The sequence below is a fragment of the Medicago sativa genome, chromosome 1, assembly GCF_051527215.1.
Source record: "Medicago sativa cultivar Bolivia chromosome 1, Bolivia_mono, whole genome shotgun sequence".
Taxonomy (NCBI): Eukaryota; Viridiplantae; Streptophyta; class Magnoliopsida; order Fabales; family Fabaceae; genus Medicago; species Medicago sativa.
Genome location: NC_140749.1, coordinates 91,980,615 through 91,997,112, shown reverse-complemented (window position 1 = coordinate 91,997,112; position 16,498 = coordinate 91,980,615). Strand labels below are relative to the sequence as shown.

At 36.7% G+C, this 16,498-nt stretch overlaps 1 protein-coding gene across 1 annotated transcript; it reads right to left on the bottom strand.

Moving 5' to 3' along the window:
- Positions 1-8,194: 8,194 nt before the first annotated feature.
- On the bottom strand, positions 8,195-16,221 carry LOC146959156 (uncharacterized). The gene is made up of 3 exons (XM_085740685.1): positions 16,025-16,221; positions 13,384-14,453; positions 8,195-8,546 (listed from the first exon to the last, which is right to left on the bottom strand). Exons 2-3 carry the CDS (start codon positions 14,402-14,404, stop codon positions 8,533-8,535), a joined length of 1,035 nt encoding a protein of 344 aa, XP_085596811.1. The 5' UTR covers positions 14,405-14,453; positions 16,025-16,221; the 3' UTR covers positions 8,195-8,532.
- Positions 16,222-16,498: the final 277 nt, after the last annotated feature.

The following is a 16,498-nucleotide window of genomic DNA, read 5'->3' as shown; positions in this document are numbered from 1 at the left end:
TGAGTTAAATGTTGCAGCCAGTCGAAGTGAGTCATTTGTCCCTTGTCAACATAAATCACTTTAAGATGAGTTAACATCCTTATTATGATACCTCACAATGATCATCAATGTTGATGGTTTTGTTGTGTTTGTATTACATAAATTATATGAAATATATTTTTATATGAAAAAAATTACAAAACAAAACGATATTCATTCTTTTAAATTGAAAGAGTATATCAAATGCAATCAAATATTCAACATCGCTAAAAGCGTAAATGACGAACATGTCAATAAACTCACGACATTCAAATTAATAGTATACAACGACAAAAATCTACAAATAATATACTAAAATTAAAGTTAACAGAATACTTGTGTCTTAAATCTTGATTGAATACTAAAATTGATTTTTAAATAGAAACCAAACAAACACCGCAATAAGACGAGAAATCAAACAATGTCACGTAAGACGACGAACAACAAAATGCCGCAGTCAAATGACAAAATCATAAAGGAAAAAACCTATATCTATGTAAAAATCAATTATTCATATTAAAATAACGAGAGAATGATGATGAGGGATGACTTTGAGTCAAAAACCACTCCTCGATGGAGGGAGGAAGGGAGGGAGAGAGAGTGCTTATGGTACACTTGTTTTTATGGAGCTAAATTGTAACACATACAATATATTCCTAAATCATTCTTTTAAAATACATTTCTAAATCATATATTTAGCTAAACAACATATCCTAAAAAAAGTATTCTAAACAAAAATATAATATATAAACTTCAATGATATCTTATTTGAAATCTAAGAAATATATATTTAAATCTAAAATCTTAAAAAAAAATATTTTGATATTTTTTATTCCCAACAAATATTATCTTCATAAAAAGCATATACCTGATAAAAATATATTGCAAGTTCTAATCATCGTAGTAACCTAATGTCTCGCTTAACTCATGCAGAGTTTTAAATGATACCCATTACAAAGTGAATAAAAATTGGTTTAATGTGTTGGATTATGGATGGAAAGGAGGAGAGAAAGAATGAAGCATGTGATATTTTCCACCGTTTAATTAACCTTTTGAATGAGATGACACAAACCCAACAAAAATTAAGAAAATTATACTAACACGACACTTTGTTTTTTGTTAGAACTCCAACACTTAGCTTTATTATTAAAAAAACTTGTATTAAACAGTAATAAAAATAATTTCAACCTTATTAATGTTTTTTGTTAGGGATCCTTGTTAATGTTTTGACTATCTCCTACACTAAACGAACTCGTTTCCATATGTTTTTATCACATATTTCTCGATGACCCAATTTAACCTTTTTTTTTCCTCTATACAAGCCAAACCAATTTGTATAAGTTTGCTTATCACCCTATCTTTTTATCAAACTAGATTTTCTAAGGTCAATTTTATGGCAACCCAAATGTACATTGTTAGTTATAAGTGGTCGCCCTATGGGTGAACAATAAAGTTGACACCCACTTAAAAAATAAGGGTTTTGCTAATGAGTGTCACAATGACACTTTTTAAGGATTCTTAATTAAGAAAGTATTTGTTAAAAAAGTTAAATAATTCAATTTTCAATGCATTTGATTCATCAATTTCTACAAAAACTTATTATTTAAGGCTAACATTCCACGAAAACTAAATAAAGCTGACATCTTAATTTAACAATCTATAACTGATTGCATAATAAACCTTTTACCGATCTCTACATAAACGATAAAGATGACCTATTAATCTAATGTTCTACAACAATTGCATATTAAACTTTTTATCGATCCACATGAACAGTAAAGATTTTTTATCAAACATGAACGTGAAAGTAGATGACCTATTAATCTAATGTTCTACAACAATTGCATATTAAACTTTTTATCGATCCACATGAACAGTAAAGATTTTTTTATCAAACATGAACGTGAAGTTTAACGATCTGCAAACGACTGTATAATAAAAATTTATGGGTTAATTAATTTTTTGATCACTATAAATGTTTAAAATTTCGTTTTTACACCCTGTATTTTATTTTATTTTTTAAGTTTTAGTCTTCAAATACATTCGCCCGCAACTTTTGATCTATGTTTTTAAGTCGTGCATTGTGTATTCTTCATATTTTTGAATGGATATTTACAGGGATGTTTAAAATATTTTCCACAAAAGTTTATATATTTTTAACAAAATAGGAATTAATTATGAATTTTCAGGCCCTAAAAACTTAAAACTCATATTTAATTCATCTCTTGTTAAAAAATAAATTTAAACTTCTACAAGAGAAATTTCTATAGTGTACTAAACATGATTGAAAAACAATAATTCAAAGTGTCAAAGAATACATCCGAGTTTACTTAAGAATAAGGATCAAAAGTTTGTTATTTTTTAAAAAGTAAGGATCAAAAGTTGCGATGGAAAACATTTGAAGACCAAAACTTGTTAAATTCTTTTGGAGGAATTAAAAACAATTTACGATATTTATAGAGAGAAAAACTTTATATAACCCGGATTTTAATGCTCTATATGCGAACTAGACTTCATATAAACTGAGTCAAAAAAGAAAAAAAAACTGCAGATAAACTATAAATAAATCTCAATCATTAAAATGAATATAAATTTTTTTCAAAATAAAAAATTGTCTAAAAAAGCGTAGGTTGTTTGTCATAAATTTTAGTTCAACGAGTAAAAGTGTTAAGATTGTCAGATCGAATGATACGTGTTCTGGGTTCAAATCTCGACTATCAAAGCCAGCCCATAGTAAGTTGCAAGGTGGGCTTTTGTGTCGGACCTCACAATTTTTTAGGACTCGAAATATTATTTTCTAACCCATGCCTATTCGAATGGTGTAGTGGTAAAGTTTCACACATTTTTGTGCCTTGTTTTGGGTTCGATCCCTAGTGTTTGCATTTTTTTAATACTTTTAGTTTTAGTCAATTTTAATTTAAAATAAAACATAAAATTAGATTAGAAATGTAAAACATAGGATTCAAATCTAGTACATTGAAGTCTCAACTACATATGAAGCCACTAATAACACAAATTAAATTTCTTAAATAATTAGTATTTTTTCTATTATTTTAAGTTTAATCAATGATGTTAGCAATAATTTGTTATTATTTTTCCAATAACAGTACTATTTTGTCACTATATTTAAATAGCAAAAACACACACATTTTTTTAAGCAACATGAATCAATATACTTAGGATCCATTTTACTTAATAAATAAATAAAATTTAATTTTTTAGTTTTACGTGTAAGACCTTCAATTTAACCGGGACGACCACGTCCACTAATACATTTATATATGTGAGTTTCTAAATAACTACTTCATTTTATTTGATCCTTATTATAATAAACAATAAACAATTTACGTTTGAGATTAATTGATTAACTAATATATTTGCTATACTTGATAGTTTAATAGACCAATGCATCACTATTTAAAGAATTAAAAAATAGTTTAGTTTTTCTTTTCCTGAATATCACTATCGCTCCTAAATATCTCTTTCGATATCGCTCCTGAAGGGGTATTGGGTTTATACAGGAAGGAAACAACAACAGATTCTTACTCTATCGCTATCACTCCTGAATCGTTATTCCTGAATCGTTTTCTTTGCGATGAGCGATTGCCTAACCCCAATAATTTCATGAATACGATGAGCGATTGATTTTTCGTTGCGATTCCTGAATCGTTTTTCTTCATAAAGCGATTGATCGATTGATTTTTCTTTGCAATTCCTGAATCACTTTTCTTCATAATCGTTTTCTCTCCTAGGGTTTCGCATCCTGGTGAGAAGTTTCTCTCCGTGCCGTCGTGAGAAGATCCTCTGTTTCCTTCCTTCTTTCCTTTCTCTGTTTTCTCTGTTACGCTTATCACCCTTTTCTGTTACACAAAACATCCTTCTCCTTCACGTCGACCCTTTTCTCACCTTTGCTTACCGATCATAATCCTCATGGAGCACCTTTCCATCGCAGGTGAAGAGGATGAAATCGAACTTTAGTTCAATGAACAGCAAGCTGCCGCTGAGTCCCTTGAAGATTCCTATGTTCTAGTTGGACGTTTTCTAACCGACCGCCGTATTCGATTCTATGCGATGAAGGAGAAGATGCCGGAATTCATGAGACCTGTTTGTCAGATGTCTATTAAGGAGGTTGATGACAACCTGTACCTCTTTCAATTCTTTCACCCTCGTGACATGGAGCGAGTACTCAAGAAAGGTCCGTGGTCTTTTGACGGGCATCTTCTGGTACTAGGAATTTTGCAGCAAGGAAGCACGCCCAAATCTGTTTCTCTCAATCACATACCCTTCTGGGTGCAAGTCCATGATGTCCCGATCGGTTGTATGTCCATTACTGCAGGTAAACAATTAGGTAATTTTGTTGGAGAATATATGGAGTATGATGAGAGAAATAATTCCAATTTTCTTGCTTCTTATATGCGTATCCGTGTTATGCTGGATGTTCGAAAACCACTAGTTTGATTTAAAAAGATTAAGATTAAGACTAAGACTGGATCACATGAAGTTTGTTTCAAATATGAGAGACTCGGGTCCTTTTGTTATTTCTGTGGTTTGCTTGGCCACACAGATGAATTTTGCAGCAACCTTTATGCCAATGCTACTGATGATGGCACGCGCCTTTGGAGTTCTGAGCTACGTGCCCCCGTGAAGAGAAATGGCAGTGGAAGTTTTGGATCAAAGTGGCTGCAAGAGGATGGTGGTCCGGTTAGGTCTGATGCACCATCACAAAAAGCAGGACATGCAATACCTGGCTTATCTCAGAGAACCACAACTGTTACTAATGAAGGTAGTAAACAACATTCAGATGTTCCGGTAGCAATTAATAACTTAGGGACGCATATCTCTATGGCTGAGGCATTCACAAATCCTGCTACTTTATTCCATTCCTTGCCAACCAAATCTATTTTAACTCCGGATGTAAACAAGACTGAATTGATGGAAGAAGAATTAAATGGTGTTGTAAAAAAGCGCTCAAGGAGTAATGATTCTGAAACTGCACCAAAGGTAGATACAAATCTGAATCTACAGTCTGACATGACCAATATGGAAGATGTGCGGCGTGCGGTTTCACAACAAACTACAATGGATCAACAACATTTTTTATCGGCAGAGTCTGGTTACCAGGCCTGCCGGATGAAATGAGTATCTTATGTTGGAACTGCCGAGGCCTGGGACATCCTAAGGCAGTTCCTAGTCTAAAAGACCTTATCCGTGTCTATAAACCGGATATTTTTTTCCTTATTGAAACTTTGTCTCACTCTAATAAAATAAAAGATGTTTGTTATTTGCTTGGTTATGATGCTTACTTTACTGTTGCTAGAGAAGGTAGTAGTGGTGGTTTAGCTGTTACTCCCTCCATTCCTTTTTATTTGATGTTTTAGCTGATTACACACATATTAAGGAATCATTAAAGAATGAAAATAGTTGTAGATTTGGACTACAATACCCTTATTTTATTTTTTGGCTGCCATGATTACTCCTTGCTTTTTTCTTCTCAAAATTCCAAATCTTCTTAAATGAACGGTGGGAGTATACAATTCTAATTTCAATACATTTATTACTTACACTTCCAAAAAAATGAACGTGGGAGTATACAATTTTTTCATCCAAAAAATAATGGTGGGAGTATACAATTGAAAAAGTATAAGGTGACACTTTTAAAATGTGAACGGTTTATTTTTTTCCCACTTTTTTTTTTCCAGAAAAACATTTAGTATTTCCCACCTTATACTTTTGAGGTTTTTAAATTTTCCCACTCATTTTAGAATCTCATATTTCAAATCCCTTAAAATTGCTTATAAAAGTTGAACTTCATGATGATATTTCAGTTATGGATACAAATAATGACATAAACGTTCCCTTAGTTGCAATAGATTTGAATTTTCCTTTTTTCAATTATGAGGCAAATTCACTAGACTTGAACAATGAACCACCTCTTACTAATTATGAGAGCACTACCTAGGTAAGGACAATTGGTAATTAGTACTCCAATTTTTGACCATTGTGATAAATTAAAAGTCATAACGTAATTAATTGTGACAAGGGTAAAATTGGACAAACAATACCAACAATTCTAAAACATCAAATATTTTGAAATAAAACTTAAGAGCTAAAACATCAAATAAAAAGGAATGGAGGGAGTATTTGGAAGTCTTCTATCCAATGTAATATTATAAATTATTCTTCCAATTTCATTAATCTGCAAGTTAATGACTCAGACAGAGGTATATGGCGACTAACTTCTTTCGGGGCTATTCTAACAATGCACAACGTCGACAATCTTGGAATCTCCTCCGTGACCTTGCTGCTATGTCCATGGACCCTTGGTGTATTATAGGTGATTTTAATGATCTTCTTACAAGTGATGACAAACGAGGGGGGTCTGAGAGACCGACTTGGCTTTATAATGGTTTTCGTTCAGCAGTAAATGATTGTAATTTGCACGACCTCCCCCTCGAAGGATATCCATTTACCTGGTTCAAAAGTCTTGGAACTCTTTGTGCGGTAGAAGAAAGACTTGATAGAGCATTCCACACATCCTCATGGCTTACTCTTTTCCCGAATGCAAGATTAATTAATCTTGTTGCAGCCACTTCAGATCACTCACCTATCCTTCTTAAGCTGGACCCCGAGAGTTATATTCATTCGAAACGTAGCTTCCGTTTCGAAAATTCATGGCTACTTGATCAAAGCCTTTCAGATATGGTTGATGAGAACTGGCACTACTATCCAACTAATAATATTTTACAAAAATTAAAGTATTGTGTTGATGATATGGAAGCATGGAGCAAAGCAAATAGTCCAAATTTCCGCCGTGAAGCCCACAAATTACGTAACGAGCTTGCTGCTATTCGAAGTAGTAATGATCACACAACTGATGCATCTATTACTAACATCCAAAACAAGCTTTCTTGTGTTTTGTTGCAAGAGGATATTTATTGGAAGCAACGATCCAAAATCTTTTGGCTCAAAGATGGGGACAAAAACAGTAAGTTTTTTCATGCATCCGCGAGTGCAAGGCGCAAGAGAAATAATATTAAAAAGTTGCGGAATTCTCATGATATGTTTGTAGAAGATCAAGCTGGTTTGTATAGCATTGCCCAAGACTACTTTTGTAATCTTTACACACCTAGTGATGGAGATTATTCACCTATTATTGCTACTATCCCTCAATGTATTTCTCCGCAAGATAATACTTCACTAACGGCTCCCTTTAAGGAAGAAGAATTCAGACAAGCCGTTTTTTCTATGCATCCTGACAAGTCACCAGGACCTGATGGTCTTAATCCAGGTTTCTTTCAAAAGTTTTGGCCCCTTATTGGTACAAACATTTTTGAAGCTTGTTGTTCATGGCTTGATGAAGGTAGTTTCTCTCCTACTTTAAATGATACTAACATTGCTTTAATTGCAAAAGTTGACCATCCAGAGAGCATGAAGGACCTTCGTCCCATTTCACTTTGCAACATCATCTACAAGATTCTCTCAAAAGTCCTTGCCAATCGGCTCAAACAAATCCTCCATAAGTGCATCTCTGATTCTCAGGCCACTTTTGTCCCTGGTCGAGACATTCTTGACAATGCTCTCACTGCTTTTGAAGTTCTTCATTATATGAAATGCAAGATCAGAGGTAAAGAAGGGAATATTGCCCTAAAGCTTGATGTTAGTAAAGCCTTTGATAGGGTCAAGTGGAGTTATCTACAAGCGGTGATGGAAAAAATGGGTTTTTCCAATACCTGGATCAGTTGGATTATGCAATGTGTCTCCTCTGTCAACTATCATGTGCTTGTCAACAACGATCGTGTAGGACCTATTACTCCTCTTTGTTGTCTTCGACAGGGGGATCCCCTTTCCCCTTATCTCTATATTATTTGTTCAGAAGGCTTAAGCTCTTACATCAGGCACCATGAGAACAGCGGTCTTCTCCACGGTACTCGCATCTGTCGGGGGAGTCCATCGATTACCCATCTCCTCTTCGCGGATGACAGTTTTCTTTTCTGTAAGGCTACTATCTCTGAAGTGTCAACCCTCAAGAATATTATGGATACTTATGAAACTGCTAGTGGCCAAGCTATTAACTATCAGAAATCCTCCATCGCTTTCAGTCGGAATACAGATACGACTCTCCGAAACAATATTATTCATCTCTTAGGTGTAACACCCCGTTTTCCCAACTTAAAAATTTCATTAAAATTACCAGAGTTCATCAACATAACGGAGCATCACATACATCAATACATCATTTAACAACAAATATAATAAAGGGGAAAATACTATTTATTTAAGCAACCTGTCTTTATAAAATTCAATAATCAAATGCAGCGGAAATTTAGTTCGCAACGTCACATAAAATCTTGGCATATAAGGCCACAACTTAACATCTCAAATAGTCTTCATAAAATGTTCAACATTTATTAAATAAAATACGTAACAAGGAAAACAATCATCAGACACCCCCATCCCGTTACGTATCAGAGCATCCTAGACGACACGAAGTGAGGAGTCTACTCACGAACACAGCTAGTCTTTATTACCTGCACATTACCCACGGTCGAGGCAACATATACGCAGAAGGGGTGAGATTTCACATTCATTAAAAACAAATAATAATTCATAAAAGATAACCAACAGCATATATCTAACATTAATATCATCATTTAATCATCATTTAACGAGGTTAAGTAATCCACAACTTCATAGTTATTCAAGGGTAACATATTCATCTTAATTCACTCCATTTACATCATTATAATTAATGGGACAGCACAACAGCATCAAAACAGCAACATCATCACAGCATTCATCATTTATTTTTAGTTATGATGACTCTACAATGCAACAACAACATCAACAACAACTTAGACAACAACAACATGCATGTGGTACCACCAGGGCATTAAGCCCCCATCGCTAAGGTCATATTTGGACCGTCGGCCATTAAGCCCCCATCGCTAAGGTCATAAAAAAACCTGTCAGGCATTAAGCCCCCATCGCCGACTATGCAACAACTCGACTCTAAATGCAACAATCTTCATTTTTAATGTTAAATTAATTAACAAATGATCCACATCAGTTCATTACATCAAAACAGCATCACTGGAACATCGTAATTAGCAACATCATCTACAATATAAACATCAGAAACTAACTCATCAAAGGAACGGGCTAAAAGACACAATTTCGCACCACATCAGGTCTGTACTGCACTAACTCGCAGTTGCGAGCTAAACAACTCGCAATGGCGAGCTCAACGGAGAAGCTCGCAGTTGCGCACAACATTGCTCGCAGCGGCGAGCTAAGGGGTTTCTCGCAGGTGCGAGTAGGATCGCTCGCAGCTGCGAGCGATGACAGAACAGGGTTCTGTCGTAGCTCTCATCTCTCATCTCAGCACACGAATTTCACTTCCCAGCCCTCTAAATTCATCACTAATCAACATCTAAACGTTTTCTATTACTAATTAACATCTGTCTACATCAACCTACATCAAAATCCACTTAATTCTTCCACTTTTAATGATTTTTGACCTAATCCCAATCCCTTAAACCTAAAACAATTGACCACTTCTATGAATCAAAACTTGTTAATAATGAGAGTTAGTCTCACCCTTACCTTAGATTATGATTCTGAAATCCAACAACCGCGTTCTTCGTTCTTTAGGGTTCTCTCTGGTTTTCTCTTCTTTCTCTCTTCTTTCCTCTGTTGTACGCGTTCTAATTTTCTCTCCCAATTACAGACTTTTATTCTTTCCCTAATTGCTCTTCTCACCACAACTTACTCTTTCCCCTAATAATTTAGTTATTTCTACTAATAACAATATTTCTCCCCCACTTAAGAAAATACTTATATTATTAACATATCTTCTACCAATATATATATATATATATATATATATATATATATATATAATAATTCACATAATATTCTAATAAAAAGCCATAAATCACTTAAATATTAATTATGAAAAAGTGGGCGTTACAACTCTCCCCCACTTAGAATATTTACGTCCTCGTAAACGTACCTTGTTCAAACAACTCTGGGTAAGATTCCCGCATCTTACTCTCCAACTCCCAGGTCAAACTTTCACCGGCTGCTCCTTCCCAAACAACCTTCACAAGAGGTATCTCCTTGCCTCTAAGCCTCTTCACTTCTCTATCCTTTATTCTCACCGGTAGGGTCTCGATTGTAAGGTTATCCCTTACCTGCACATCATCTCTTGGAATCACATGGGATGGATCCGGCACATACTTCCGAAGTTGCGATACATGAAACACATCATGCAAGTTCGAAAGATGTGGTGGCAAACCCACCCTATAAGCAACCGTTCCGACCCTTTGTGAAATCTGATACGGGCCAATAAACCTCGGAGTCAACTTCTTTGACTTCAATGCACGTCCAACACCCGTCACCGGAGTGACTCTCAAAAACACATGATCTCCTTCTTGAAACTCAAGATCCTTCCTGCGCTTATCATGATAACTTTTCTGTCTATCCTGTGATTCTTTCATCTTTTCTCTGATTAACTTCACCTTCTCAGTGGTCTGTTGGACAATCTCTGGTCCCAATACCACACTCTCACCGGATTCAAACCAACACAACGGAGTTCTGCATCTCCGACCATACAATGCTTCGAAGGGTGCCATTCCAATACTAGACTAGCATGGTAACTGTTGTTGTACGTGAATTCTATCAGGGGTAGATAACTATCCCAAGTTCCACCTTGCTCAAGCACACAAACTCTCAATAAATCTTCCAGCGACTGAATTGTCCTTTCCGATTGTCCATCCGTCTGCGGGTGGTATGCTGAACTTAACTTCAAATTAGTGCCCAAGGCCTCATGCAAACTCTTCCAGAACCTCGATGTAAACCTCGGATCTCTATCCGACACAATGCTTGATGGGACACCATGCAGCTTTACGACATCTCTAACATAAATCTCTGCTAGCTGGGACACAGGAAAAGTAATATTAATCGGAATGAAATGAGCCGACTTCGTCAATCTATCTACGATCACCCAAATTGCATCATTCCCTTTGTTGGTATTCGGCAAACTCGTCACAAAATCCATGGATATACTATCCCATTTCCATTCCGGAATCTCTAGCGGTGTCAATAACCCAGCAGGTTTCTGATGCTCAACTTTTGACTTCTGACAAGTCAAACATGCATACACAAATTGTGCCACGTCGCGCTTCAAACCTGACCACCAAAACATTTTCTTCAAATCTTGATACATTTTAGCAGCTCCTGGATGAATACTCCAACTGCTTCTATGGCCTTCCTCAAGGATCATCTTCTTCATCTCATCATTATCAGGAATACAAATTCTTCCTCGAAACCTCAACACTCCTTGGTCATCAACCTTAAAGTCACTGTCTACAGCAGGATCGGTTGCAACCATTAAATCCACCAACTTCACATCTACTTTCTGCGCCTCTCTGATACTATCCAGAAATTCATTGTTGATCTTTAACATCCCCAATTTCACACTCCGTGGCGACATCTCGCAAACCAGACTCAAGTCTCTGAACTGTTCAAGCAATTCCATCTCTTTAATCATCAGTGCCGACAAGTGTAAAGTCTTCCTACTCAAGGCATCTGCAACAACATTAGCTTTACCCGGATGATAATTCAAACTAAAGTCATAATCTTTCAACAATTCGAGCCACCTTCGCTGTCTCATATTCAATTCCTTCTGATCAAACAAATACTTCAAGCTCTTGTGATCACTAAACACCTCAAATCTCGAACCATACAAGTAATGTCTCCAAATCTTAAGTGCAAATACAACTGCAGCTAATTCAAGGTCATGAGTAGGGTAGTTTCGTTCATGAGTCCTCAACTGTCTTGATGCGTACGCAACCACCTTACCATCTTGCATAAGTACACCTCCCAAACCCAACTTGGACGCATCACAATACACTACAAAAGGTTCATCAGGTTTCGGCAAGATCAAAATCGGAGCCGTCGTCAAACGCTTCTTCAATTCGTTAAAACTGTTCTCGCAATGAATATCCCATACAAAGGTTTTACCTTTACACGTCAACTGCGTTAACGGAAGTGCTAACTTAGAAAATCCTTCAATAAATCGTCGGTAGTAACCCGCTAAACCCAAAAAGCTCCTAATCTCTGTAACTGACTTCGGAGTCTCCCATTGTGATACCGCTTCAACTTTAGATGGATCAACTGCAATACCACTACCAGAAACAACATGGCCAAGAAAACTTACTTCCTTCAACCAGAACTCGCACTTAGACAATTTAGCATACAACTTCTTTTCTTTCAGCACTTGCAAGGCAATCTTCAAATGCTCAGCATGTTCTTCCTCCGTCTTAGAATAAATCAGAATATCATCAATGAACACAACCACGAAGCGATCCAAAAATGCATGAAAAATGCGATTCATATACTCCATAAATACACCCGGTGCATTACTAACACCAAAAGGCATCACCTTATATTCATAATGTCCATATCGCGTCCTAAAAGCCGTCTTCTGCATATCTTCATCTCTTACTTTAATCTGGTGATAACCCGACCTCAAGTCAATCTTGCTGAACACTCGTGCACCCACTAACTGATCCATCAAGTCATCAATTCTTGGAAGTGGATACCTATTCTTTATAGTTACTTTGTTCAACTGCCGATAGTCAATACACAACCTCATACTGCCGTCTTTCTTCTTAACCAGTAACACTGGAGCTCCCCAAGGTGAAACACTTGGTCTAATAAACTTCTTGTCGAGTAGATCTTCTAACTGCTTCTTCAACTCAGCCAACTCAGAAGCTGACATACGGTAAGGTGCCATAGACACAGGCTTCGTTCCTGGAACAAGATCAATAGAAAATTCAACTTCTCTTTCCGGTGGCACATCAGAAATTTCATCAGGAAAAACTTCAGGGAAATCACACACTACTTGTAACTTATCGATCACTGCTTGATTCTCCAAAGATAAGGATGCCATCAAAGAAAACATTAGGATTCCATCACGTTCTAGCTGCTTCAGCTGTTTAGTAGACAAAAACTCCGCGCCACTTTCCTCTTCAGCAGAAGAGAAACGCACCGACTTACTAAAACAATTAATGAGAACATGGTTGTACTCTAACCAGTTCATACCAAGAATCACATCCATTCCACTCAAAGGTAGACATACTAAATCAATCTCAAAATCACGATCAAACATAGACAGGGGACAACGTAAACAGACGAGAGAAGTGGTCACCGAACCCTTAGCTTGAGTTTCGACAACCATTTCTCCATTCATATCAGACATAGCAAGGCCCAACTTAGAAACACAATCAAAAGCAACAAAACAATGTGTAGCACCAATATCAATAATAGCAACTAAAGGAGTATCATTAATGTAGCAAGTACCTCTGATCAAACGATCCTCATTCTCAGTCTGAGTACCAGTCAAAGCAAAAACCTTACCCCTGGTCGGGGCCTTCTTTGGTTCAGTACACTGAGCAGAAATATGTCCTTTCCCACCGCAATTGAAACAAATAGTGTCATCGTGCTTGCATTCTGCAACTGTATGCCCCTTGACACCACAACGGTAGCACCCTCTCGCCTCAGTAGCACCACAAGCATTACTCTTGTGACCTTTTTCTCCACATTTGTAACAAACAATCCCAGCAGGAGTCTCATTCTTCTTAGGCTTCCTCTCATCATTCACTCTTTGCTTGCCCTTATCAGCTGGAGTACTATAAGGCTTCCCACGATTCTGTTGCTGCTTACCCCTTCTCTCATTCATAATCTTATAATGAGCCTTCGAATCATCTTCATAGATTCTGCACCTGCTCACCAACGCAGAAAAGTCACGGATCTGTTGGTAACCAATGGCTCGCTTAATATCAGGGCGCAAACCATTCTCAAATTTGATACATTTAGAAAACTCAGCATTGTCTCCAGTATAGTGTGGATAGAACTGAGCCAGCTCCACGAACTTTGCCGCATACTCTGTCACCGACATGTTTCCTTGCTTCAGCTCAAGGAACTCGACCTCTTTCCTTCCACGAACATCTTCAGGAAAATATCTGTTTAGGAACTCTCCCTTAAACACAGCCCAAGTAATAGCTGCACCACCTTGCTCTAACTCAGGTAAAAGACTCACCCACCAGTCATCAGCCTCCTCAGATAGCATGTGCGTACCAAAACGCACCTTCTGATCATCAGTACATTGCATAACCCTGAACACCCTCTCAATCTCCTTGAGCCATGCCTGTGCCCCATCAGGGTCGTACCTTCCTTTGAAAGTGGGAGGATGATTTCTCAGAAAGGCCTCCAACATCCTTACGTCAGCATTAACACCAACACCAGCATTTGGTTGTTGTCCTACAGCTTGGGCTACAGCTTCCAAAGCAGCAGCAATCGCAGCATCATTTCTTCCAGCCATTCTAGTCCTCTTGTAACAGATAAGGTTTGCAGCCTCCAGATCTACTCTTCTTTACTGCACAACACACAACATTTAGAATAACATAATCATGGTATTCCAATTGCTAAAAAGACACAACTTGACTCACTACTTGGCCGGACGGACCAACCTGCTCTGATACCAATTGTAACACCCCGTTTTCCCAACTTAAAAATTTCATTAAAATTACCAGAGTTCATCAACATAACGGAGCATCACATACATCAATACATCATTTAACAACAAATATAATAAAGGGGAAAATACTATTTATTTAAGCAACCTGTCTTTATAAAATTCAATAATCAAATGCAGCGGAAATTTAGTTCGCAACGTCACATAAAATCTTGGCATAAAAGGCCACAACTTAACATCTCAAATAGTCTTCATAAAATGTTCAACATTTATTAAATAAAATACGTAACAAGGAAAACAATCATCAGACACCCCCATCCCGTTACGTATCAGAGCATCCTAGACGACACGAAGTGAGGAGTCTACTCACGAACACAGCTAGTCTTTATTACCTGCACATTACCCACGGTCGAGGCAACATATACGCAGAAGGGGTGAGATTTCACATTCATTAAAAACAAATAATAATTCATAAAAGATAACCAACAGCATATATCTAACATTAATATCATCATTTAATCATCATTTAACGAGGTTAAGTAATCCACAACTTCATAGTTATTCAAGGGTAACATATTCATCTTAATTCACTCCATTTACATCATTATAATTAATGGGACAGCACAACAACATCAAAACAGCAACATCATCACAGCATTCATCATTTATTTTTAGTTATGATGACTCTACAATGCAACAACAACATCAACAACAACTTAGACAACAACAACATGCATGTGGTACCACCAGGGCATTAAGCCCCCATCGCTAAGGTCATATTTGGACCGTCGGGCATTAAGCCCCCATCGCTAAGGTCATAAAAAAACCTGTCAGGCATTAAGCCCCCATCGCCGACTATGCAACAACTCGACTCTAAATGCAACAATCTTCATTTTTAATGTTAAATTAATTAACAAATGATCCACGTCAGTTCATTACATCAAAACAGCATCACTGGAACATCGTAATTAGCAACATCATCTACAATATAAACATCAGAAACTAACTCATCAAAGGAGCGGGCGAAAAGACACAATTTCGCACCACATCAGGTCTGTACTGCACTAACTCGCAGTTGCGAGCTAAACAACTCGCAATGGCGAGCTCAACGGAGAAGCTCGCAGTTGCGCACAACATTGCTCGCAGCGGCGAGCTAAGGGGTTTCTCGCAGGTGCGAGTAGGATCGCTCGCAGCTGCGAGCGATGACAGAACAGGGTTCTGTCGTAGCTCTCATCTCTCATCTCAGCACACGAATTTCACTTCCCAGCCCTCTAAATTCATCACTAATCAACATCTAAACGTTTTCTATTACTAATTAACATCTGTCTACATCAACCTACATCAAAATCCACTTAATTCTTCCACTTTTAATGATTTTTGACCTAATCCCAATCCCTTAAACCTACAACAATTGACCACTTCTATGAATCAAAACTTGTTAATAATGAGAGTTAGTCTCACCCTTACCTTAGATTATGATTCTGAAATCCAACAGCCGCGTTCTTCGTTCTTTAGGGTTCTCTCTGGTTTTCTCTTCTTTCTCTCTTCTTTCCTCTGTTGTACGCGTTCTAATTTTCTCTCCCAATTACAGACTTTTATTCTTTCCCTAATTGCTCTTCTCACCACAACTTACTCTTTCCCCTAATAATTTAGTTATTTCTACTAATAACAATATTTCTCCCCCACTTAAGAAAATACTTATATTATTAACATATCTTCTACCAATATATATATATATATATATATATATATATATATATATATATAATAATTCACATAATATTCTAATAAAAAGCCATAAATCACTTAAATATTAATTATGAAAAAGTGGGCGTTACATTAGGTGTTATGGAAATGATGGGGCACGGTAAGTATCTTGGCCTCCCATCTATGGTAGGAAGAGATAAAAAAGCAATATTCACCTTTATCAAAGAACGTGTC